Raw genomic sequence first — 24,881 nt, forward strand, 5'->3', positions numbered from 1 at the left:
TCGGGGGGGCGTCACTTCCTCTCCTTATCGCTGAAACCAAAACTGTCTGTCACACTTCAGGTTAGGGCTCGCTCATAACACCTGTTCAACTTTTGCGAGAGTAATATTATCAAAATGCCTGAATCTTTTATCAACTAATTCATGTGTTGTATTTTTTTTTGTTAGAAACACAGCATTCTCAAGTTCGGGACTTAAATCTCTGACACAAAAGTAGCTCAGTATATTCTCTGAACAGAATTGTTGTCTCTCAGAATCCGCTGTTAATAAAGTGCTTTAGCTGTGATAGCTTTATTCCTGCAGGCTGCATTATCCCTGTGTGAAAAGTGGAGCATTTCTTCCACCTACTCAAACACAAAAAAACACAGAGCTTCAAACACAGCCGGGCACATTTTTTTTCTCACATAGAAAATACTAAATTATTCAGATCTAACTGCATTGTTTCCTCCAAATTAAACCCATAAGATACATACAAAATCTGACTTAGGGCGCATTATTTAAATTAACTTATGGTGAGCGAGTTAAAAAAATATACAATGTAACCAACTGTGCTACATTAAACTTGAGTGTTCCCTGGATGCTAACTTTTCTGAAGCGCTCCTAATGAGGCAGAAGTGCGTCTGAAAGCAAATCTTGACCTTTCGTCATTGTATTACGGGGAGATGTCTGCATTAAGCCTCCACCTCCTGTGAGTGTGTGAAAAGAGTAGGAATGCATGTCTCAGAGCTGATAACAATAAAAGCAGCATCAATAAATGAAACTGGAGGAATCGTCACCAAACAAACTGTGCATTTAGAACCCAACAACACTGACTGGAAGAAAATCCCATGAGAGGAAGCAGCTTTTTCAACCCATTTGTGACCATTTTCATTCTATTTTGAGACAAAGGGGAAATGAGAATGAAGCATCTTTTAAGGTCAAGTTCTTTTTCCCTCCTGTCTCTTCCTTTAATCCTCCCTCCCACTTTCCCCTTTGTCTAACCAGCTTTGTCTCCACTCGCTGCTGAAGTGTGAAATGGATCTTTCCTGATCTCTGAGCACCTGGTTTCCAAGGGAACCAAGACTGTCATTTAAGTCAGATTTGCAGTGAGGAGGCTGCCAGCTGAACAGTACAGTGGGGACTAATATTACAGCCCAGCTCACAAAATTAACTCAAGAAACAAGATGGGCTCAAATACCGAGGAAACAGACATTTGAAACGAAAACAAACTTCAGCCGTCTAAAGACATCCGACACTAGACACACGATATACGTCTTCGCTGTAAAGTAGTCACTGTCCGAGTACATTCAAACTTCAGAACGGAGCTGTAGCCTGTGGAGGTGGGGGTAAACTTTTCCTCTGGAACAGCATCAATAAATCATGAACATTCATGAGTGAGATTAAGAATTCATGCCAGCTGGCTTATGCTTGGTGGAGAGATAGTAGAATATCAGCCATGCCTCTGTATGCACAGCCTGTCTTTGTCCACTGCTGGAAACACGAGAATCAGACCCAACTGAGCTGAGACAAAGAAGCTAAATGTTGTTCAGTTGAGATACAGTAAACTTTATAGACATTAACACATATAAGATATAACCTCTGATATAGTTCAGGTGACTTTATTTGTGATCCTAGGTAGATTTGCTTGCAATCAACAAGATTGACATCCATCATAACGCACAGATTTCAAAACAGATGTAACAAGGAACAACACATTGGAGAGAAGGACAATATTTAAAACACTGTAAAATATAATATAAAATATTATATAACAAATAAATAAAATCACCTAAAGTTAAAGAGCTGGCGTAAGCACTAAGCAGGCAATGACTGATTACCCCCCCCCCCCTCCAAAAAAAAAGAAGAAGTAATTTTTGGAAGTTATAAATCGCTCTCAAATCTTATAAGAAAAGAATCTCGATTTTTACATAAATTAATTTTTTGAATACCTCTAATAGCAGTAGTGATGGTCATTGCACTAACAGTAAAAAAGGCACCATTGCTTTATGGCTAAGGGTAAGTGATAAGGAGACGAGTGCATACTGTTGTTCTTTCACAACAAGTCAAAATAATATTAAATGATTTAAGCTGCTGCCTTTTATACCATTATCTTATTTCACCTGTGAATCAATTATTCAACACTTGAAGAGAAGCTTTTTCTCTTCCATGAATCAGACTTGGAAACTCTTCCAGTCAGCTCAACTCTTCTGTTCGTTGACAGTTTCAGTTAAATTTTCATTTTCAGTCTCACTGTTAAAACAGATACATTAGCAGCATTGAGTGGGATGTGTTTTCAAAAGCTTTTCAGAGTGGGTGCATATTGTGTGTGACCTAATTGAGCGTATTAACATGTAAAAACCTAACATAGAAAAACAAACATGAAAAACAAAACATACCGGTCGAAATTAAAAAAAAAAAAAAAGTTGATAATGGTAATTGGTAATATATTGGTAATATATTTAAAAGTATACAGCTGTTCTTTACATATGCAGAACATGCTAGAATTCGCATAGTAGAAAAAACATTCTCAAACATACAGCATCCATACACTTTCATTGATTTTAAAGAAAATGTACAAGCCAATGAAAACTGCTTAAAAAAAGATCACTTCTTCATTTCAACTTTTTACATCAAATACACAGATATAACTTCTAGGAGAAAAAAATAAGTTTTCTGACTGGATATGCTACATGCGATAGTGCTAATTTTATTTTTAAATACTTCATTAATCCCAAAGTGGAAACTCTGGTTTACGAAGACACACCTATGGAAATGCATTAATGGAGAGATGTGGCTACAGACTGAGCCACTGCATCCCAAAACTTAGAGCCCAATGTGGGGCACATAGACCTGAGCAGATCTGTTAACATGGTCAACCTTTATTTGAGTTTCTCTTATCTAGTTAGCTAAAAACACAAAGGTATTTGGACAGAAAACGTCTTAGGCTTTGGGACTAAACAGATGTAATCCTAGGATGAGGATATTAGCTGCAAAGACTATTCCTTAATTGATGAGGGCTCGGGTGGCTAATGCTATGCCAAAAGCTTCTGAGCAAATCTTTTACCTTTATTCTCTTTCATATATTTATGTGTAGGAATAATTTTGCAATAACATGTAAGGAAACATAGACACACCAATGATTAGAGAACATTTCAGTTATTTTTAACTTGTTGGCATGACAACTTATGCCTGGGTCTTACTTGTGCTGCAGCGCTGTCCTCCAACATTTAGTAGCAAGCACATGAGTTTTCCTTCTAAAATGAAATAAGTTTAAAGAGCTTCAAATCTGTCTGGCACAGTGATGACTGAGTCTTTGAAATGGTCTTTGTTTAAGATTTAAAGCCTGACACACACAGACGAACACACACACACACACACACACACACACACACACACACACACACACACACACACACGGCCAACCATTTAAGAGCTGGTGATTTTGGTGATTCAAGATTTTCCTTCCCTCCTTCCTTCCTACAGCAAAGTAGCTTAATTTATTGTTTACTATTGCCCACCGTCATTGATGAAAATGTGTTAGTTTAGTTAGTGTGAAAGGATTTAAACAGATGGGAAGAAAATCCATCCCACTCCATGTACGATAAACCAATATTTGAGCATATGCTTCAGAGATTAGAGGTAAGAAACTGAAGGAGCCACAGGAGTCATTGTGACAAATAGGAAAAAAACGTTTTGGTGATCGGTGGATATTTCCTCAGCTTTTATCAGCCAGCTCTTATTGGTCTTTGTAAGCATCAATAACATGGAACTGAGTGAGTGAAACTGCATGAGATTGAAAGTGGGCCAATGTTAAATTCTGTCGACTCTATTAACAGGAAAAAAAAACTGAGGAAAAGTGGGTGTTCATACTCAGAGGATATGAATTAGTGCCTGCCTCTGGACACAACTGGTACTTTCATCATCAGAAGAAGTGTAGTGCTCAGCAACAAGACTAAAGCTGAAAGAGTCAAGAATGAATGAGTCGGAAGAAACCATTGCTGTCATTTTATTCCTGACTATACTTTTTTAATTGAAAGTTTCCCTCAAGATCTCCTTGAAAATCTAATCCATTCCCTGAGTTAAAGTAATGATGAAGAGGAGACTTTAATAAATGACTATGACACCAAATGGATTCCCAATGACGACAACTTTTGGCATGAAAAAATACAACACAATTAAACGACTTTTTTTGTATAAATGTATATTCATGTTTGAGTCCCATCTAAACGCAAATACATCTTTTATCTGTCCTTCTACATATCCCTCATTTTCTTGGCATAATAAGTCGTGAACATTTCAACTTCTTCCATGCTGAAATGGTTTGGCCTGTTACACAGAGTGTAACTGACCGAAATGGCCAAAAATCAGGTGAGCAAAAAAGACAAGAAAAAAGAAACAGAGAGAACGAAAAGAGAGACGGAAGACAGTGAAACGGAGCAGCCATTGAAGACGAGATGACAGCATAGCTAAAATGTTCAAGTCCATTAGCACAGAGGGTTACACGTTTACTTCTTTAGAACAGGACATTCATCAGACTTGCAGGAAAATTATAATTGGTGAGTATTCTATTGATCAGTATGTATCCGCTTTAAAGCATCAAAAAAAGCATGAGGCTGTTTGCTGATAGGCAGCTGATCAGATAAAGAACATGCAGATGCATTTCCTGAGAATTTAGTGACTGCAACGATAAGGACAGCAGCATTTTTAAATGAAGAAGAACAGGAGATGGATTAACTTTATTCACTTATCATTTCATTTTAAAGTTACAGAGAGATGCAAAGCATCATAACCTTATCCAAAAACCAAAATCCTTCAGCAGCAGAGTGCTACAGTTCCTATCTCAGATGAACTTCTTAGCTGCTTCCTGTGTAACGCTATCTACATCTGTCTGCCCCATCATTAAAGTAGTAGCCACAAGCTGGAAACCGATAATGCCAACAAGCAAGGTCACTGTCAGAGCTGTGCTGTTGGGGAGAATGTTATTTCCAGCTCCTCACATGTTTGTTAACTGTGCACACAGACAAAAAGAAGTCAAGGCCAAGTCACTCAGAATGAATAAAGATGTATTCTTCTTTTTCATGCATAGCAACATTTGCAGATTAGCACATGTGCTTTTCACTGTCTGTGTGCGCTTCTTTCTTTAGTCTGACATCCCCTTTTCTCCCAGCCATCAAAATAGTTTATGCTCCATTTCTCCCCCCGATCTGAACAGGATTACGAATGTGTTGTCAACTCCGCACTCACACTTTCATAAAAGAATGAATAGGACACAAGAAAACGATAAACACTTTAAACTTAAAATATTCAAAAGTGCTGGCTGCATTCAAGACACACGAGAAGGACAAGTGCCAAATGAAACAGTCGTGCAATGTTGAGAGCCTTCACCCCAACTAATAAAACAGACCTTTCATTGTTTTTATTTTCAAATCCTGAGTGCTGCTTTTAAAAACGCAAGGTTTGAGCCAAATACTCAAAAATCAACTGTTACACAACCAGATTGAAGATGTTCTCCCTGCATACGTGCGAACAGGAGTTTATTTCTGTGAAGCACCTTTCAACCCAAATTATGATATCACTGCCAGGAGCGGAGTTATGTAAAAACTAAAGTGGATTATGTGTCTACAAAGCCATTACATCACTTCACTGTGTTCCCCATGGTCTCACACAGAGCGCTACTTAAACTCAATGAGATGAAAGAACAATGCAGAGCAATTAACACCCACTCAGTATTCTCTCTTAAACTTTTTTTCTGTTCTGTGCAAACTTTAATCCATGACTCAAAACAGAATAACAGATTGCGCTGAAATCAGAGAAGAAAACAAACTGTGTGTCAAACTGTGTGACTTGTTTTCACCAAGTCAAACTGCACGTGCACACATGACACCACCCACGCTGAATGATATATAGACGCTATACACCTGCAGACTGAGGTCACAACACGAGTGCATTCAATATGTAGGCACAAGTTCAGAAGCGCTGAGCTATGTTTAAGCAGCCGCAGCAAAGCAACTATGAACACATGTTTATGAGACATAACGTCGAAGGCAAAGACCAGAATATAAAGAACAAAGCTCGTCCCAAATCCTACCTCATCCGGCTGCGGAGCCGCTTTCGCCGGCCCGTTGGCGTCTTTGGCAGAAGTCATGACCATAAACACACAGAGGAGAGGAGCGCGCGACGGAGTCCGCTGCCGACAGGTGCACAATAATGAGGCGCGAGAAATACGAGAAACAGAGAGAGAGAGGGAGAGAGAGAGAGAGAGTGAGAGAGATAGAGAGAGAGGGGAAGGGCACTATCGCTGGAACAATACGACCGTGGGTGCAGACAGCGCAGAGTTCATATGATGTGCAGGATGATGCGACCGCTGCGATGTGGGAGGTTCGGTTTTTCTTCCCAGACTCACATCTGCTTTTATTATTTTTGTAATTTTTACAACGTAACCAACAAAAAATTACGGTCTCTTACGTAAAGTAAAGTTTACATTTGTTATGAATTGGCTCTAGCTACAAACTAAAGATTAGTGGTGCACTCAGTTAGACAATGAAATGATAGAATAACTGGCAAGTATAGCCTTTAATTAAAACAGTCAGAAACGTTAGGAATCTGCTTTCAAGTGTTGACACTTCAAAAATCAGACCTAAATAGAAAATGAAAATAACAAGAAACTTAGCAACAGGAAGTGCAAAAGTCTGTTCTACCGCCAAGTCTGACATTACAGATCTTTACGTTGTCTATGCCTTCAACTGATAATGTGGAGGCTTGTCAGTTTGGATCAGATCACTGTCGGCACTTATTACTGGCAAGTCCATTACACAGGAAATGGAAACCGGAATCAATCCAAGAAGAACGAAATACTTCATATATCAGCACAGGGGAGATTTTTAAGTCTTATATTTCTTTTGTTAAATATGTATTCATGACTGATGACTGAGTTTTGTGCATTGCAGTTTAGAAAGCTGGAGAGAGAAGATTTGCATAGAGTGTCTATAACCATAAAAATCATATTCACTCCACTCTGTGTTGATGCCAACGCTGCTGTATTGTCTGCCATTAAGACAAAGCGGGGTTGCTGCTGGCCTGGCTCTTGAGAAGCAGATCTGCCGTCCTCCCACACAGAGCAGAAATAGTTCCCAACAAAACACTGTTTGTGCTCTCTCACCGTGTGTCACATCTCTGTGCACACACACCATCCACACTCTTGTTAGCAAAGATCGTATTCCTATTGGTGTTACACACACACACGCACACGCACACACACACACACACACACACACACACACACACACACACACACACACACACACAAGAGCAGGTTTCTTAAGATTTTGTGCACAATCTCTGCAGAGCTCCTGGCCTTTTGAACCAGTCATCTGTCAGAGGGAAAAGGAACTGAACGAGCCCCGATAAGAAAGAGAAAGAAAGAAGGCAAGACAGAAAGTCTGGAGTGTGATTCACCAGCAGACTTTTTTGCATCGCCACGGGAAAGAGTCCCTTGTTGCAATTATATCGTCAGTGTAATTACAGGCAGTATTTATTATCATCTTAAGGAGTAATTACTGTCAGGATGAATCTTCCCTCTCAGGAATTTGTGGATCTATAACTTAAGAAGGAATAAACAGAGCAGATACCAAACCCCAAAGTGAAATCCCCCTGTATCCCCACTGCACTTGATCAAAGAGTGCATGATATGTGAATAAATGTTAATCACAACTTCTTTCTCCAGGAAAAATCATGGCCTCATGGGGATTATTCACTCTGTAATTAAATGACAACATGATCTGTCACCTATAAACATTTGACATAAAAGTAAAGACAATAATGATAACGCAAAGAGGACTGAATGTAAGACCAAAAGGAGCTTATTGCAGCAACATCAGAAAAAGAAAATACAAATTGGAAAAAAAACAAAGAAATAAAAGTTTCAAGAGTTATTTGGATGAAGAGATGGAGTTTCTATGCTGAGGATAAAACACACATTTTGCTGAGATAATTAGCAGACTTTAAAGTGAAACAGTATTTGGCACAGTGTTTGGCACAAGCCTCAGGGAGTTGCATGGTCAGCTCACTGCCAAGATGGACTTCAGCACCTCCACTGTGGACAGCTCCTCTGACACATGAGCACACAGCGTTTACCTCTCACCAAAACACATTGAAATAATCAAGATTGGAAAACAAAAGCATCTGCTAGTCAGGTTAATGGGTCTGTTTTGTGTATATAACAACAATAACATGAATTGGGGTAAGAATTCAGTTTTATCCTTAAAAGTGTCTTCCCTTTTCATGTATTGATTCACACTAATGTTTTGTCCACCATCATTCTGTTGCAGTTTTATAAAACCTAGCTGTCAGAGGATGCAACCTCCTGACAATTAGCTGCACAAAATGACATACAAAGGCCTACTGAAGGTGAAGAGCAGTGAGCGCTGCATTTAACAAAAAGGCAACCACAGTGGAGTGCTTAAGGATCAGCCAAGCTTTGATAAAGAGAGTCCATCTGAGCACAGCGAGGGGCCCGAAAATTGATCATCACAACGTGAAGCATGTAGGTTCCTGGCTGTAATAAGAAAAACCCAATCAGGCATCACTGGAGAAGAAAAAGAAAATGCCGCCACGTGAGGTGTGATTGTGCTAGCAGAGGCTTTCTTTGAACGGAACATGCTCTTCTTCACGGGATGTTCTGATCATCAGTTTGATGAATTTTAATTTACAGCTTCTTTTTCATCGTTCAGATTTTTATGCGCTGCCTGAGACAGCATGTCAAGGCAGCATCTGTCAGATAAATCCTTCCTGCTAAAGTCCTTTAAGCAGCACTCAGCAAGGAGTGTAGAGTGTGCACAGGTTTAAGGCTGTTTTTCTTTCCTTGTAGGGGGCAAACAACAACAAAAAGTTGTTTATTTAACTGACACTGAACAGTAAGAATGTGTTCAACTGCATGCTAGCTCCCCCAAGTGATCACTTCTGGCCTGACAGCCTTTTGTCTGTGCAATAAAAAAAAAAAAAAGTCAAATTACCATCCCTCTTTTAATTGATGAAAGAATCCTCATCTTTTAATAGATGATTGGACTTGTTTTTGGTTTTATTTCTCAACTCAAGCATAAATTAGGGGTCTTTTAGTTTGAGAAATCAGGGGCATGCTGTGATGGAGTGCATTTATTCTAATTCGAGTAACAGCAGAAACTCTTCCATATAAAGAAAATTGTGATGACAGATTTTATAAAGAGTAAATCCCTCGACAGGTGTGTCTGCAACTTTGGCGTTAATCAATCGTCAGTCAACACTCAGGGCAATGAGAGTGATCATGCGATGAGGACAGCTATCAAAAGCCAGGACAGTTTTGTTTGAAAACTGATCATTATCAGCGCTCGCTCTCCACAGACCAAACAGCGGAAAAGGAAGCCTCACCTTTACAATAAGTACCTCATTATTATCCACTATGTTTTAATACAAATGCGTCCATGAGAGGTTTGGCCATTGATTGCATCGCTGTCGTGATGATCATCGATACACATCAACCACACCTGTGCAGTACAAATTTAGTTTCATTTAACAGCTTTGATTGTGCAAAGCTTAAAATGTTCACATTTACTTGCATATGTATTTCAAGCTCTATGTTGTACATTAATAAATAGCGACTAAAATGTTTAGATTTTTTTTCTATAGGTCAACATCCTGCGCTTTTCAAGGTTTAACCTTTTACATATGGAGAAGTCAAGGTGTTTCACACCTAATTGAAACATTGAATTGTTTCAAAAGAGTATCTTACAGCTGCTTTAAAGCTACACAATGGGAGCCTTTATTGGTGAAGTAGACAATAACAGGTTGCTATAAGGGGGGTCAATCAATAACCATCTTTATGGACTAGTTTCTTGGGTCATACGATAACAAATTCCTCAAATACTACTAACAAATACACCAGTTGTAATTTTTTAACAGAGATACTCTAATTGTCACTAATATACATGAAAACAAATCCAAAGCAGTTATCATGTCATAATTTCAATCGTTTCATTGCTTTGTTCTGTGTCAGGGGGTGTTGGGACTCAGTCCTTGAATATCTTTGCTACAGCCCTGCTTTCAGATGGATAGCATTAAACCAACACTAGAAATCCACTGACGAAAATGTCAATTTTAGTTTTTTATGAAGAAACTGATTCATAATTTAGGAAAATTATTATATATTGTTTTTTTTGTTTAGCTTTTTTCTAAATAAAAACGTAGCAATCTCTTTCCATTTAGCCAAGCTGCCAGATGTCATCCCAGCCAGCTCAATCATCAGTCATGTCCCTCTTACCCTCCAGCCTCCCGTGACTCCTTCAGCTCGCCAACTGGCAGCACACCTGCCTCTCTCAGAGTAAACACTGCTGCTTGCATCTCCACTCTCTGCACGGCTGCAGCTATAAATTACAGGTTAAAGGATATATAGATCTGGCAAGTGGGGCCGTGCTGCATGGCTCATCAGAGAAGATTACTGGACTTAAAGGTCAGAAATTAGGCCCTGAGTAAACTAGCCTATAAGTGTCGCTAAGTGATGAAAGGCAGAGAAGTTTTCAGACTGGAGGCAGTTTTTCCCCGGTCTGGACTCTTGACTTTAAAGAAATAAAACTACACGTCTTTAGTCAAACTCTTGATGTGTCTGCTACCAAGAGAGGAATTTAAAGGGACACAATTAATCTAGCACTGTTTCGTCTGGAGTAGTTTGGCAACATCACACACTATCAAAATTACATTAGCTTTGTAACATTCCCTCACCTCCAAACCTCCCTTCTTGACCCCCATCAATACTCAATTGTTTCTCTGGGAGAGCTGCCCTGCTGGTAAATGTTCTGGTTTTAACAAGAGCTGGATCTCAACTCACTGACTCCAACACTGTAGAATTGTTTTTATCTAACTTTTATTTTCAAAGTAAAGTTAATAAAAATCAAAAACATTTTAAACCTTGTCTTGACACCGTATGCTCTACTGTTGCACTGCAGCCAATGTCTAAATGAACAGGTTTTATTCCTTATTGTACAGTGCTGTGATTTTGCCACTCAATCACTGAGTTGATTGAGCCACTGACGTTTAAACCTGATACAACATAAATGGGTTGAGTTCATCTTTAGATCATAAACCGGATTCGAATGATAAAAACAAATCGAGTGAAGCATCCTGATTTAAAATGGAGCTTTTATACACAGGTAGAATAGGGAGGCTGAATTTTAAAGATGTTTTGTTTGTTTGTTTTTTTTAATTCTTGAATATATATTTTTATAATGTCTGTGCACAATACCCTCATAGAGGACAAGACCTGTTTAGTTTATGCGTGGCTTTTTTCAGTCTCATTTGTCAGCTTAATATTTTGGCACTTTAATTGTAGCCTTTATGCTCTTAAGAATAATAAACTTTAGAGCCCTATTTGTTATACCCAAAATATTTCCTTTTGTGGCACATAAACATCAAAACTCCAGCAGCTCCCCACTGCATGCACACCAGTTTTTTGACACAGTAGAGAGTCTGAAGCGTATCTCGACAGCACAATGGGAAACAGAACAGCACCCAACAGGCTGCACTGAATGATTTTCAGCCCAAACAACATCGAAAAAGATCCATACAGATTATTCACAACAAAAATGACAGCCTGTGGGACCAAAACATAACCATGAGGAAAGTGCACCACTGGAATAAATAATTGTTAGGGGAAACAGTGTAGCTGCACTGAGGCTGTCAACAGTGGAAGCTCTTACTGTGGTCCTAGTTTGGCCTGGACAGTTAATCTCAACAGTTAAGTTTATAAGACATCTCCAATCTCAGCCCTCCATATGCCATTGCTGCTGGAAGCAAAAAATCTCAAATTTACTCTTAAAAAACTCATAAACCTGCAAACAAGACAACAGATCAGACAGCCACATTGTAGTTCATTTGTTTTTAACTCACAGGGTTGACAAAAAGAAGATAAATTACCAAATGTTGAGACTTGACAAACTTACAACAAAGAAATCTGATCAATCTGTGTGCTTAGAAGTTGTCGAAAACTTAGACAACTGGGAATATAAAAAGTAATTCAATTAGCAAATGTAGGTCAACAGAAAGGTAACTACATACAGTAAATAGCTACAACGCGGCTGCTAACCCTGCACTTATATAATCCTTAGAGGAGGATCCTCTACAGATGCTCTCAGCAGGAGACCACTGATGACATACATTACCAGGTGGGCTACTCCTCCCATGGGAAGAAGCCACGAGAGAATGAGAGAGAGAGAGAGAGAGCGAGAGACAAAGAGAGAGCAACAGAGAGAGAGAGGGAGGGAGAGAAAAAGTCTCCTACATGGTACAGTGTTACATGACTATGCAACTGTCTTAGGTTAATAATGTACTGTGCATACATTTTGAACCTGTATGTGTTTGTTATTTTAACTTGTTCTATTTACAAGCGGCTCAGGCAGTGCAACAGACTATCGATGTCGAGCACAAGAACAATAAAAATGTCTATTCTGCCTCTTTGAAACAAGACATCTCATATTCACAGAAAACCATTCACTGATGTGGAGTATATTTAATAAATAGATCCAGTTGCTGCTTAGTTGACATGCGGTGTTTTTCACGCTCTATTGATAGATCAGTATCTGGGACAGATGTGATGTTAAGGATAAGTCATCCTGACTTAATGTGTGGACTTTGTATCAACTCGTAAGATCATCCAACACATCCAACAATGATTTACATCAGATTGCATTTGAAGAATTAGATAAACACAAAGTCAAGGTGCATTTCCGCAACCTAGAGCAGACAGAAATGTCGCTCTGCTGAATGGATACGACTAATAAAACAACGACAGTAAGAAAATAATGTCATCAAGCAAACTGTAAATTTGCTCATTAAATGTAGCTCATGTGCATCATGTATTTCTACAGAGCGAGTCAAAGAGTGCGAGTCAGCCTGCATTAACAGAGCATTTACCCATCTGCTGATCCAGATCTCATAAAACAGACTTATGAGCCTGGTGAACTTTATGTGTGCGCATCAATGACTTACCAAAGGCTCATAAAGAAAAAGAACAACAAAGTTTAGCGTTAACACGGCATTTTGTCAAGTTGTTGTTGAAATTTGTGTCAAATAAAGCATAGCCACAAGGGTAATAAACAAAGACTCAGCAGTAAAGTGTGTTGTTTATTCAGAACAGGGAGCAACAAATCATCCAATACACCAAAGTCACAGGTGTAAAAAAAAAAATGGATCCAGCGGGCCGAATAGAATTGATAATGATTCAAGGACAGGATGATTAATCAATCAGTGTTGTTCTGCTTAAGAATGGAGAGGCACAGAGGGGCGTGATTAAGAGATTAGAATTAAAAGCTTCTGAATGAAAAGTGATTCATTTTTACATATTCACCATGGGTTTGAATATTTTTCCATCATAGCTCTGCTGTTTATCTCCAAAGACCCATCTACAGTAGCTCACAGAACATAACCAATCCAGTGAACGTTCAATTGCTCTCTGTAGTTCTCTGAAATGGAAATAGATGGTGCACACTCAGCTTTCTGTAACACATGAGAATTAATGACAGAGATACATTTATTTAAATTCCTGTTTAAAACCTGTTTTCTCTCAAAAATATGAATTTCAGCCCTTTGTGTCATTCCTTGTGAAACAAAGTACGAGACAAACTAAATTCGACTTGATGAGGGCACTAGACATAAATTATTACAATTCATTCAGCTGCGTATACCAAATGGCATTTTCATCCAATCAATTTTGATTCAAATATTTCACAAACAAATCAGCAAAGCCTCATTCAGCACTGTCGAAAAAAAAAGGTAGATTTGCAAAGTGATCAGACACATTATCCGTGTACCATCGAGATTTGTATTTATATCCATATTATACTGGATATTATGACTATCCATCATTCCATCCATTCATGAGTAGTGAATATTTCTGCCAGAAGACAGAGAAGACACTCCACTGACTGGCAGAGAGCATAATCCATAAAGCAACATCACAAACAGAGCTAACAACTGAAAATGCATCCATATATGTTGCCTAGTGTTATTATTTGCAGCAGTAGTAGCAGTAACAGTGATAGTAGCAGCAGTATACCTTCATCAGAGAAAACACAAACACATTATGACAACCTGTCCACTAGAAGCTCTCTACCAGAATCCCACCTCTCAGGGGATTTGGATTCAGTTTGAAAACACTTGTGTCAAACTCATATCATGTCAAAATGAATTCATATTTCAGGCATCGGTGCGCACACACAAAACCTGAGGATACACAGCTAGATCAGCACCAGCTGCTAAGCCACAGAGTCTATCAAAGCCTGACAGTGCCTCATCATTTCCTGTGTGATGCTGACAAGCCTTGAGTGAAACATCTCACTCTGCCCTGCCCTCTCTTAAGCTACAACAACAGACTCAGTATGTACAGTATGTATTACTATGTACATGATCAGATTTCCATGACATAAAAAGCACCAAAACTCTGCAGAGACTTTTAACTTAAAGACAAAATTCAGTCTCATTTATTTATAGTCTACTCTTAAAGTCGCAGTTTGTTGCTATATGAACCAAACAAACCCCTCTTATGATACTATACTATAGATCTATACTCACACTAGCAGTTTCAGTGCGTAGGACATGTGAAATTAATTTGATGCCCCCAAAACATATTCATGGGACACATTTTTAACTGCCCCAACAGAGCAATCATCAAATTTTCCCAATGCATTTTGCATACCAAAATAATGCAAAAGTACAACATTTTGCCATTTGCGGCAGAGGCCCCAGAAGTCACATACACACCGATTCAAAAAACACATTTTCTATACCAGAATTGAATGTGTTTACAGCCTGGTTGTAAAAAAAAAAACGTATTGATTTGATTTGCCCATTCCATATCGGCTCACATTCTATAGGGGATCATTTTTTATCGATATTGATATTGGTTTTGATTTAATCAGAATCAGTTTTATTCCCCAATAAGGAGTGTGGCTAGCCTGGTTGATGGGTGGGTGTCAAGAATCGCCTCAGTTCAAGCTCTTAGACTGTTGTTAGGTTAACTTAAAGTGACATCACTCAGGCTTCGTCCACTATTATTTACTGTGGTGGCTACAAAGGGGAGAGGAAGGCCTTAAATGTGAAACATTGTGAACGCTGATGATGACTTCCTTAGACAAATGGGAAGTAACAGATCTACTTGCACAAATTGTTTCTTAGTTGGGTTCTGAAAGTGTATTTGGAGACAAAAGGTAGAGAACTTGAACTTGAAAATACATTAAGTTAAAAAACAGATACTTTATTAATTAAATGTGATAAAGTCCCTCATACCACTGTAATTTGTTCCAAACTAATTTATCTACTGTTGAGATCCAACCTTATCTAGTGGGGTGCATTTTAAATATGTATTGTGTTAAAAAAGGGGGGGGGGGAGCTGATGATGCAGAATGGGACGAGAGAAGCACTTTGTGCACTACAGAGCAGTCTTTGCTTAACCACAATAAAAGCCTGTAAGCAAAGTGCATTAAGGTGTTTCCAAACTGGATTCTGTGTGTCTGGTTTTGGATTTTACATCTCACTGCAGCAGACAAGTCAAATGTTCAGGGAAATAACATTTTATGTTTCATTAAAAGACACTAGTAATGAGGCAGATACTACAAATCTTCAAAGTCTTTTCATAAAGTGCTTCTTAGTCGTGTTTAATTATGCTTATATTACAAAATTGCCCTTCAACATTTTCCTGAAGACAGCCTGGTAGTTTCATTGAAAAACTGACAAGTTTTTAGACGTAATGACAATGATTTTCAGCAAACTCTGACAGCGTCTCACAACATTGGTCTTCATGTCATCATCAGACAGTCTGAAATTTAAATAGATAAAGAGCTCTGACACTCAAGTATGGTAACAGCTTGTATTATCTATTGTAAGTGTCCTTCAAGTTCTCAGTAGCAGAATGATTCAAAGCATAATTACAGAGGAGAAAGATGGTGGAACTTGCCAAGAAGAGTCCCATGACAAACATTTAACAACTCCAAAAACAAGATACGTGTGTCATTTTCAAAACTCACCCGCCATAGTCTCTCCACCCGGGACAACTTGCGTGTTTTCATTGTTCATGAAGAGTACCAGCGCAGGAAAGTGTGAGCGAAGAGTGATGTGAACGCAGAGAGAGATGCTTGAATAATGACCTCGTCATAAGGAAAACCCAGCAGCTCTCAGTGGGAATAATCCCACAGTCAGCATCTCATCACTAAGTTCCACACATTAAGTTAAAGTGAGTGCCCACGTGGTGCTTCCTTAAGAGAAGACCATGTCGATTAGGAGACCCACAGATGCCAACAGGAACCAGATACTTCAGCTGTCACTCAAGAGCAGGTCACATCAGATCCCCGAGGGAGAATCAGAAAGAGATGTGAGTCCTACAGTTGATCTCTGACGTTAATCTCTCAAATACAACCCGAAGACGAAAGCAAAGAGGAGGGATAAAGCTGAAGCCCTCCTGCTCTTCACAACAATCAGCACTGAACCACTTACCTGGTCCATTAGCTGCATTTTGCCATTCAGCAGATATCAGCATTACACACCACACACAGAGCAGGGCTTTTTTTATGGTGCTTTTTACCCAGGCTTTTTTTTATCCTGTCTCCCCTCCACTTTCTCACGAGAGCAATTTGATTCACAATTCAACCTCTCTGACACGACAAAAGCTGCTGCTTTTACTACAGAAAGACACAGTCTCAAGAGGTCAAAGGGACAAGAGTGTGAACCAGTGTAGCTGGTATATGTGACGTGTGTCACTGAGAGCACAAATCCTACCTGTGCAAGGAAGGCAGCTGCTAGATTCTTCTCTTATAAATGACTAAAAAGTACATTTCTGTTCATTCAAAAAAAGAAATACACCTCTTAAAATGGCATGAGTGACAATGACATAATTTTCAAAACATGTAATGTGGATTATATTATACAGCTACTGGCTGACTCTGGAGCTCCTATTGGATCATTGTTCATATATAAAAAGAGAGAAATATGGGATTTCTGGAGGCTAAAATAAAATAAAATGTTATTCAGAATCAGCTCTATTCAACAAAAACCTCTCTGAAGTTAAGGGAAAAAAAATCTCCAGCAAACTGACAGACAGACACTCTAACAGAAAGACAGTCAGAGCTCTCTCTGGGAAAGTGATAAGGTGTGTTTGTCTCGACACATAATGTCAGAGCAACAAGATGTCTTTCTCAACACATTCAGCAATAAGAGTTTCCTTATTCCCATGAAGCCAAAGCCTATCGGGTGAGCGGAGGAACATCAATCACTGCATCTCGGCTTCGCTGTCTTCGGTGGGGTACGGTTTGACAGGTTGCCAGCTCTAGGAGAGCAACTCACTCGCTCTCCCCCTCCACTACACCAAATAATCATTATCTCCCCCATCCCTGTTCTGCTCCATGTGAGCTCCACCACACCAAACATCATCTCAAAAGTCAACGCGCTCCGCTCAGCTCAGGAAAAAGCAATCTTCTCTCCCCATCCCCGGAGCTCTGCGACTCCTGACTCCTGACTTAGAGGAACATAAGATACATATTGACTGGAGATGAAGATGTAGGAAAAACTCTATAATAGAGTGACTGGCAGGGAAAAACTTGCCACAGTGATAATGACCTACATGTTCCAGTAAACTAGAAGTATACAGATATATGCACACTCATTCACGCGCACACACACAATATGTTAGAGATGATTCTCCATGCTGGGTCCAACTCCCAGCCTTCATACTGAGCGTTCTAACACGAGTGACAAGCTACAAACTCACCTTCATAGGGGGGACAAAACTTGTTTTCCTCCTGTTGCTCCTTGCAGGACTAAAATGAACCAAAAGATGTGGGGAGGATGCAACATGAAAACCTCCCTCATGTATTATTCATCAGAGGACTAAATCTAAGCCTAGAGGCAGGAGTAACACCCGCTAAGTCCAGGCATCATCCTGAGATTAAAGCAACCCCAAAAAACGTCTGTCATACAGACATTTTAAATAATCACACAAACTACATTCAAAATGGCTGCTTTTTTTAACATTACGATTTCTCCTTTTCATCCATGGGCTATCAAATCTGTATGTGTTGAAAAGGAACAGTTGTCTGTCACACTGCCCTGCTTTGAATACAAAGTGGCTTGGATTTAGCATAGCGACAGAGGTACTGGGACTTCTAGCTCACTCTCAATTTAGCAAAACTGTACATTTCTATGCAAGCCATAGTACCAGGAGTGTACGGACTCTGGGAAAATGTACTCTTTTCTCTATAACAACTGCTGCAGAAACAGCATGTGCAGCAACTCTCAACCTGGCAAATGTTCATTACATAAAACGTTAACGTCACAACAGTGACATCAACCTGGCTGGCTATTAACTGTTCTGATGCTTACCCTCAACCTAGCTAGCATAAGTTACATAAAACTTTAACTTTACTGCGCAGCAACATTACCCTGGTTTAAGACATAAAAGCTTCACTTTACTGCAGCAACTGCAACGAAGCAAACCCTCGCTAACATAAGTTGCATTAAACTTCAACTTTAAAGCAACAACTGTAGCAGCACCATTCTTACCATTGTTAACTAATCTTTCACAAAGGATATAGCCAAGGTCTAATAAATTACACACAGTATCAACAATCTCTCTAGAGTAATAAAAATCTGCCTTTAAAAGAGCAGTTTGAAGAGATTAAAAGGCACGAAAGTGGACCAAGTATATATTACTAGACATATCTTATCATGTCTTATCAAACTCGACAAGCTTAGAATAATAATCATAATGTGAAAGAATTCCTTTGAATATTTTTGTATTATAAAAACCACTGTTCTGTTGGAACCAGTGAGGTTAATGGTTCAGACAAAAGACAAAACACGATGAGCGAATCAGCTCTTTCTTAACCTTAAGGATGATTTGATATTTAAGTACAGCCATTACATCAGGTCAGAATCTTTAACACTGGAACAAGTTAAAATGTTCTTCAGTGCAGTGACACTGCTGCAGTAACAAAAGTTGGAGTTACTTGTAGCTTCTTTTTATCCTCTAGGATTTACTGCACCATCATCTGACCCTGATGACTTTGCAGCGCTGCCTTTCTTTTAAAATTCTATGTTTGCACGTGTGTTCCCACCAGTTAAATGACATCTCTGTTTCTTTCTGCATGTATGTCTCCCAAGTGTGTTACAACGCTGTATCATGACGTGGTCGATAAGAGGGACTGCCTGTGTGACACAACAGATTACTGCCGCCTGGTCTCAGGGCCTGGGAGAAAGGGCAGCTCCAGTCTGCTGCTCTGATTCTTTCTGACAGAAAAGATATTGGAGAAACATCCTTCACTTGCTTCAAATGTAATCTTCATTTTCAATAACCTAGTCTGGATTCATTTAGTTATGACAAGGAAAACAAAAGGCATTAATGCATAGTAACAAAAAATGGGAGTCACACTTTTGGTGACAAGGGAAGGACTAAAATCCATCTTCTGTTTTGACTATACACTTCTTGACATGATACCTTTGACATCCTACATAATTTCCTCATTTTGTAATTAAGCATTGCCACAAATAATTCTTTGACTTTTTCTGCCACAGAAAATGCCTTTATTGCATCAATGCGAGGTGACTTTATAACCTTTTCATTCCTAATGATGGCCAACATTATGTTCCTCTTCCTGGATGTCGCCGAGGCTCTCTTGGCGGTGGCAGCTGGTTGGTTGTAGTGACATAGGCTGTGTGGAAACCATGGCAACTTGAGGTTTTGTTTGTTTGTTTTGGGGCACAAGGAGGATTTCTGCCTTTATTGGCACTTATGGCGCATGGTGGAAAATATCCTAAGTTTGTTTCTATCGGAGCCAAAGCCTCAGCTCACCTGCTGTACAGTGCTGTATGTTGGTTTGTACACTCACCAGTTTGATATTAGTGCATAGACTGGAACACAACAGTCTCTAGTGGTGAAGCAAGCTAAATACAAGGAAAGGCTGCAGGCCTGTGCCAGACCTTTACAAAAGTCAGTCAGGCATAGACTACTGATTAAAATCATTTCTACAAACAGTTAACAGTATTGCTTTATCTACAATACCACCCCCCCCCCCCCCAAACAAACCAGTAGATCTACCGAATATCAAGCAGTTTAAGCACATTTAATATAGGCAATCCTCAAAAGAAAAACTCTGAAAAGAAAGCCTGAAGTTATAAATAAAAAAACACATACATGAATACAGGGAGCAATCCTGTAAAACTGGAACAATCTAGGTTGAAAGACAGATATATTTAGCCCCCAACACATAAATTTAAGAAAAGGAGGTCTATAAAGTGGAGTTTCATCTGTGGAGTTAACTGCTAATCTCCTTTGAAAAGCAGGGAGGGGATATGGTGTGACTTACATGAAGAAGAAGAGAAATAATAGAAATCGGACAAAAGGGGTGTCTTTCTTTTACGGCATGAATATTTAATCAGCTTCATTTTGGCTGCTCAGATTAGAGCTACAGTTAACATGAAAATATCTGTGGAATATAAGCAGCACATGAATTAAACTTTAATCAAACTGCGTGCCTGGAGGCTAAATGAGAGAAGATGATGTTTGTCACATCTGCCACGAAAGACTGAAGCTCAGCATCAAGCAGTCTGCAGGACCCTCGTCTCATCAGGGAGTAATAATGATTGCTTTATTCAAACACTGACTAATACTCACTGTCAGCTTGTGTAATAATACAGTAAATCATCAAGAGGAGGAGGAGGACAGAGCAGCCTGCTGACATGCTGTTGACAGGTCTGCAGGGGAGGAGGACGGGGGAGGGGCAGTGTGGCGAGAGATGATCGATTGCGTGTCTGCAGTGTTGAGGTGCTCAACAGGGATGAATGACCTGTTGAGATGCCCTTTGGGAACAGCGGAGAATAAAAAATCCGCAGGTCAATATGGAAAATTCTGTCAGCACTGAAGCAGGGGGGGAATTTTTAGAAAGAAAGGGGAGAAAAGGCTATCATGCCTGTTATGGTGAGCTCGATGCATGGCACAAGTGTGAAATTGAAGAGCTGCGTCATCTTCAGACGGGAGTCAGAGCCACCAGTGAGCACACAGCCTCACCCTCTCCACCTTTGCAGCCATGGCAACACAGTTGAGAGCTCCTGTTGAGGGGAGGAGCAACAACGTGGTTGCCTCGTAATGCTAAAACATAAAGAATAACATCCTGTAAATACATGCATTTTTATCTATATAATTTGTCTTTGTGTAACAGTATATTTCCACCAATATATTTATAACATAAAGTATGAACATACCAAACATGCCTGACACAACAACCGATAGCTGAGACTTCAAATTAAAAAAAAAAATTAAAAAGAAATGTAAAAAAAAAAATCTGTAGGGTTTAGATTTCAACCAAATACTCCAAAAGTCTTAAAGGTTAATTTTTGGTATTGGACCTTTGTTGCATGGTATCCCCAACCGATAATCTCCAATGTTAATTTTTTTTTTGTTCTATTCATCATTACTAACAATATGATGAGCTAGGCCTATGGGCCAGTTTCAGCAACCAAGGTAGATATTCAGCCCGCCTCAGCTCCAACACTTTGCCATGGTGGAGCTTCTCAACGTCTCTTCCTAAACCAATAGGTAACACCACTGAGACTACATCCATGTCTTACTTCCTCTCATCTCCCAAATCCCCTAATCTTCTAAGAATTTTGTTTGATTAAGGTAAAAAAATTGTCCCAGAACAAAACTTTTTGTATGGGGATCATGTCAGGATGTCATCATTCTCAATGAGAGCAGCAGGGAAGAAGTCAGTGGCAGACTTCAGTTAGCAGTCATCAGCTGAGGCTCACAGCGAGCCCGGCCACAGAGATAACGAGGGCAGCTTATCACATCTCTTTCCACTCTCTCGCGTTTATCTGGCCTCTCTCGTTGAGCTCCGTCTGGCTGATTTATCTGAGCTCCGGACCTCAAAGGAAGCACAGAGCTAAACTAAGACTTGGGAACGGGGCCAAACTGTCGTACTCAGATGTGGAGTATCTCTCAGAAGAAGGCAGAGCTAAGAGCAAATAAGGACAGGCAGAGTGCCTGTGCTGATTTATGATTCATTCTTTTTCAGCTACAATTTCATGCCATCCAAAACAAGATAACAAAATAATAATGTGGAACGGGGAATTTACCTCAGCTAAAGCAAATGAATTTAAATGTGACAACATGCAGGCATAATGAAGCGTTTAAGGATTTACCCATGTATTAACTTAATAAGAATATACCCTGAGACGCAACGGTTGTGTGTGTTAAAAACATCCCAAAAAACCTCCACAGAGAAATCAGAGGGCTTATTGCTCTTTGTGATCCTCACTGAGTAACCTTGATGTTTCAAAACTTCATCTCTGCAATCAGCCTCTTATAAGCAGAAAATAACTGCTCAAAGTTAAATTCAGCATGGGAGGAGAAGAAAAAAAACTTCTACTTTGAAGCAAAAGAAAAGAAAACAACAGTCTGGAGAGCTTAAAAGTTCAAAGTTATGGTGAAGTATGGTGACGGCGCTCTTCGGTGGGGAACTCAAACATTTCATCACATATAAGATACAAGCTAAGTCATTAAAAAGCTGGCTAACAACCCAGGTATAGCAGCACATACAGCCTTCTTCAGGGGTAGTCATTAAGTTTTCAAAAGTGTCAGGCTTTTTTCATCTTTTTGACACTTTTTATGTATTATAGATCAACATGCAAATCTCCCATTCAAGAAGTTGTGTGGGAGAAGGGCTGTGACTATGACTATTCATGATAGTAGTCACATTGTAACATGAATTCTTACTTTTAAATTATAAAAATCTGGTCAAATACTATACATTTCTATGGACTAAAGATCAGACTTTATTTTATAGTTTAAACATATCAATGTAAGCGTGATGCCAGCCAGTAGATGTAATTACTGCATCAGTGTAAAGAGATCTAGCCTGAGGCAGGAACCTGTTATATCACACAATTTATAACTCCCAACATATTTCCACCGATAAGGACAGGGAAAGGTGATAACTTCTCCTTTTGCAGAGACTGTTGTGGTAAACAGATCCAAAACAGAGGATTCCAAAAATAGTACTTCCCTTTGAGATGAAGAGTTGACTGGATAACAAGGAGTCAAACTAATTTTAGCAGCCTCTTTAATGATTGTTGTCTATAAATAGAAGAGCCAGATGCTTACTGAGTCTTTGGCAGCTGTAACTCTTTTAAACGTGTGATTGAAGGACTTAAGCTTGGTCACATATTCGGATTTGAATAACAAAGTTAAAGTTCACATATTGTGCAAATAACATGCTACCAAGGTGTTTGGTGTTATTACAGTAATGTGTCCCTAGTCTGTCCACAAATGCCACAAAGTCCATCCTTACCGACTTAAAAAAAGAGGCCCCCTCCACTTTTCATAAAATGTGTGCTCAAACAGGCTGTTTGGAGATTTTCCCTTCACAAAGGGCAGTTTCCCCTCCCCCAGGTGGGTTACACTCCCACAACTAGGTGTGTGTTCTGCTCTCTGAATCTGCCTTTCCACCATAAAAAATAGGGCATGGAGTAGAAAGCCCAAGCCACAGCCTCTTCCAACGCAGTGTGGTCAGATACAGCTTATTGGCATTTAAAGCTACAGACACAGAAACAACCCATTGTGAGCAAGATTAAAATAGGTGTTTATAGGCATGATCAAATACAGGATGAAAGTGGATTATTAAAAATACACTTCACCGATATGTCTTGGGAAGCTCTGAGATTTATCTAAAATTATTGAAAAGGAGGACAGTATGTATGACCTTTTGTTATTTAAATGTGCTATTGCTTTTAGACGTATTTTCCAGTTATCAGTTTCACTAATTTTATTGTAATCAACATGCACTGATTTATTCTTTCATCTGTTTTCATTGATTTCCTGTAACCTGTTTACTCGTGTTACATAATGGCCCTTGCCTGTTGAATTATTTAGCTAAATTAAACCTTAATTGAAGTCAAACCATCTCTGGGAGAACTTAGCAAATCTTCCTCAAGGAGATGTGAGCCCTTGTGTGTAGAGTTTTAAGAAAACCTGCAAGAATCATTTCTGGTTAGAAATGTGCCCCATGTGACCCCTGTACATTCACGTGTAATCTTTCATTATCACCACGTGAGGCTACAAGAGAAGGGAATGTTAACAATTCCTTTGCTGTTCTCTTTGCATGAAGGAAATGTAAGAAAAATGTGTGTGTCTCTGGATTCATTCTGCAGTGGAATATCACAAACTTTCCCTTTATACAAAACATTAATATATCAATTAAGGCATTGTGGGTTTCTTTTTGCAAAAAAGTCAAGTAAGGAAGGAAAGGACAATGACTTGTATCTCCCTAGGTGACGCCAAATACTGATGCTTGCACACAAATCACAAAGTAGCTATTAATCAATCCTAAGGCGCCCACCCACGCACGCGCGCGCACACACACACACACACACACACACACACATTCTGTAAACAAAGATGCAGTGCATGCATTTTTTGGAGCTCTGGAGATTAGAAGAATGCTGCAGTAAACACAATAAATTGTTGTTTGCGAAAAATGTAATTATTGTGATATTTTAAAGTAGGTAAAAAAAATAGATCTCCAAATAAATCTTGTGACTTTTTTTTAAAATCAATTTTCACCCATTCTCTCTGCAAAGTAATAGAAACAACAATGAGGCGTTCAAAGTTTTACTGCAGAATGGAGTAGGAGCTGGAAATAGCACCTCTTGATTTGGTCTCCACATCTCCTGAGGATAAAGGCAATTTCATGCTCTAGCACGAATCAGGGGGGCATTGGGACTAAAGGTGAGCTCAAGGTTAACAGAGCATAACTAATAAATATGTTGGAAATCCAGAAGCACAATAAAGGCCCCTGGTCATACTCTTAAATGCAATCCCAAGGTTTAATAGCTAAAAGCAC

The 24,881-nt window shown here is 39.3% G+C and overlaps 1 protein-coding gene across 10 annotated transcripts in view; it reads right to left on the reverse strand.

Moving 5' to 3' along the window:
• The window catches only part of LOC306826318 (A-type potassium channel modulatory protein DPP6-like), a 62,614-nt gene that overhangs the window by 22,801 nt on the left and 14,932 nt on the right, over positions 1 to 24,881 (reverse strand). The window contains exons 1-2 of one of the 10 annotated variants that reach the window (XM_079347535.1): positions 18,426 to 18,604; positions 17,756 to 17,804 (exon numbers count right to left, since the gene is read on the reverse strand). The exons of 3 other annotated variants lie outside the window; for them this stretch is intronic. In XM_079347535.1, the coding sequence (XP_079203661.1) occupies positions 17,756 to 17,761 (6 nt within the window). In that variant the 5' untranslated portion in view covers positions 17,762 to 17,804; positions 18,426 to 18,604. Of the gene's footprint in view, positions 1 to 6,064; positions 6,243 to 17,755; positions 18,206 to 18,366; positions 18,605 to 24,881 lie in introns of those variants that run through there. 6 more of the 10 variants (XM_079347532.1, XM_079347531.1, XM_079347534.1 and 3 more) reach the window with 6 other exon arrangements.

The sequence above is a fragment of the Symphodus melops genome (assembly GCF_947650265.1).
Source record: "Symphodus melops genome assembly, chromosome: 7".
NCBI lineage: Eukaryota > Metazoa > Chordata > Actinopteri > Labriformes > Labridae > Symphodus > Symphodus melops.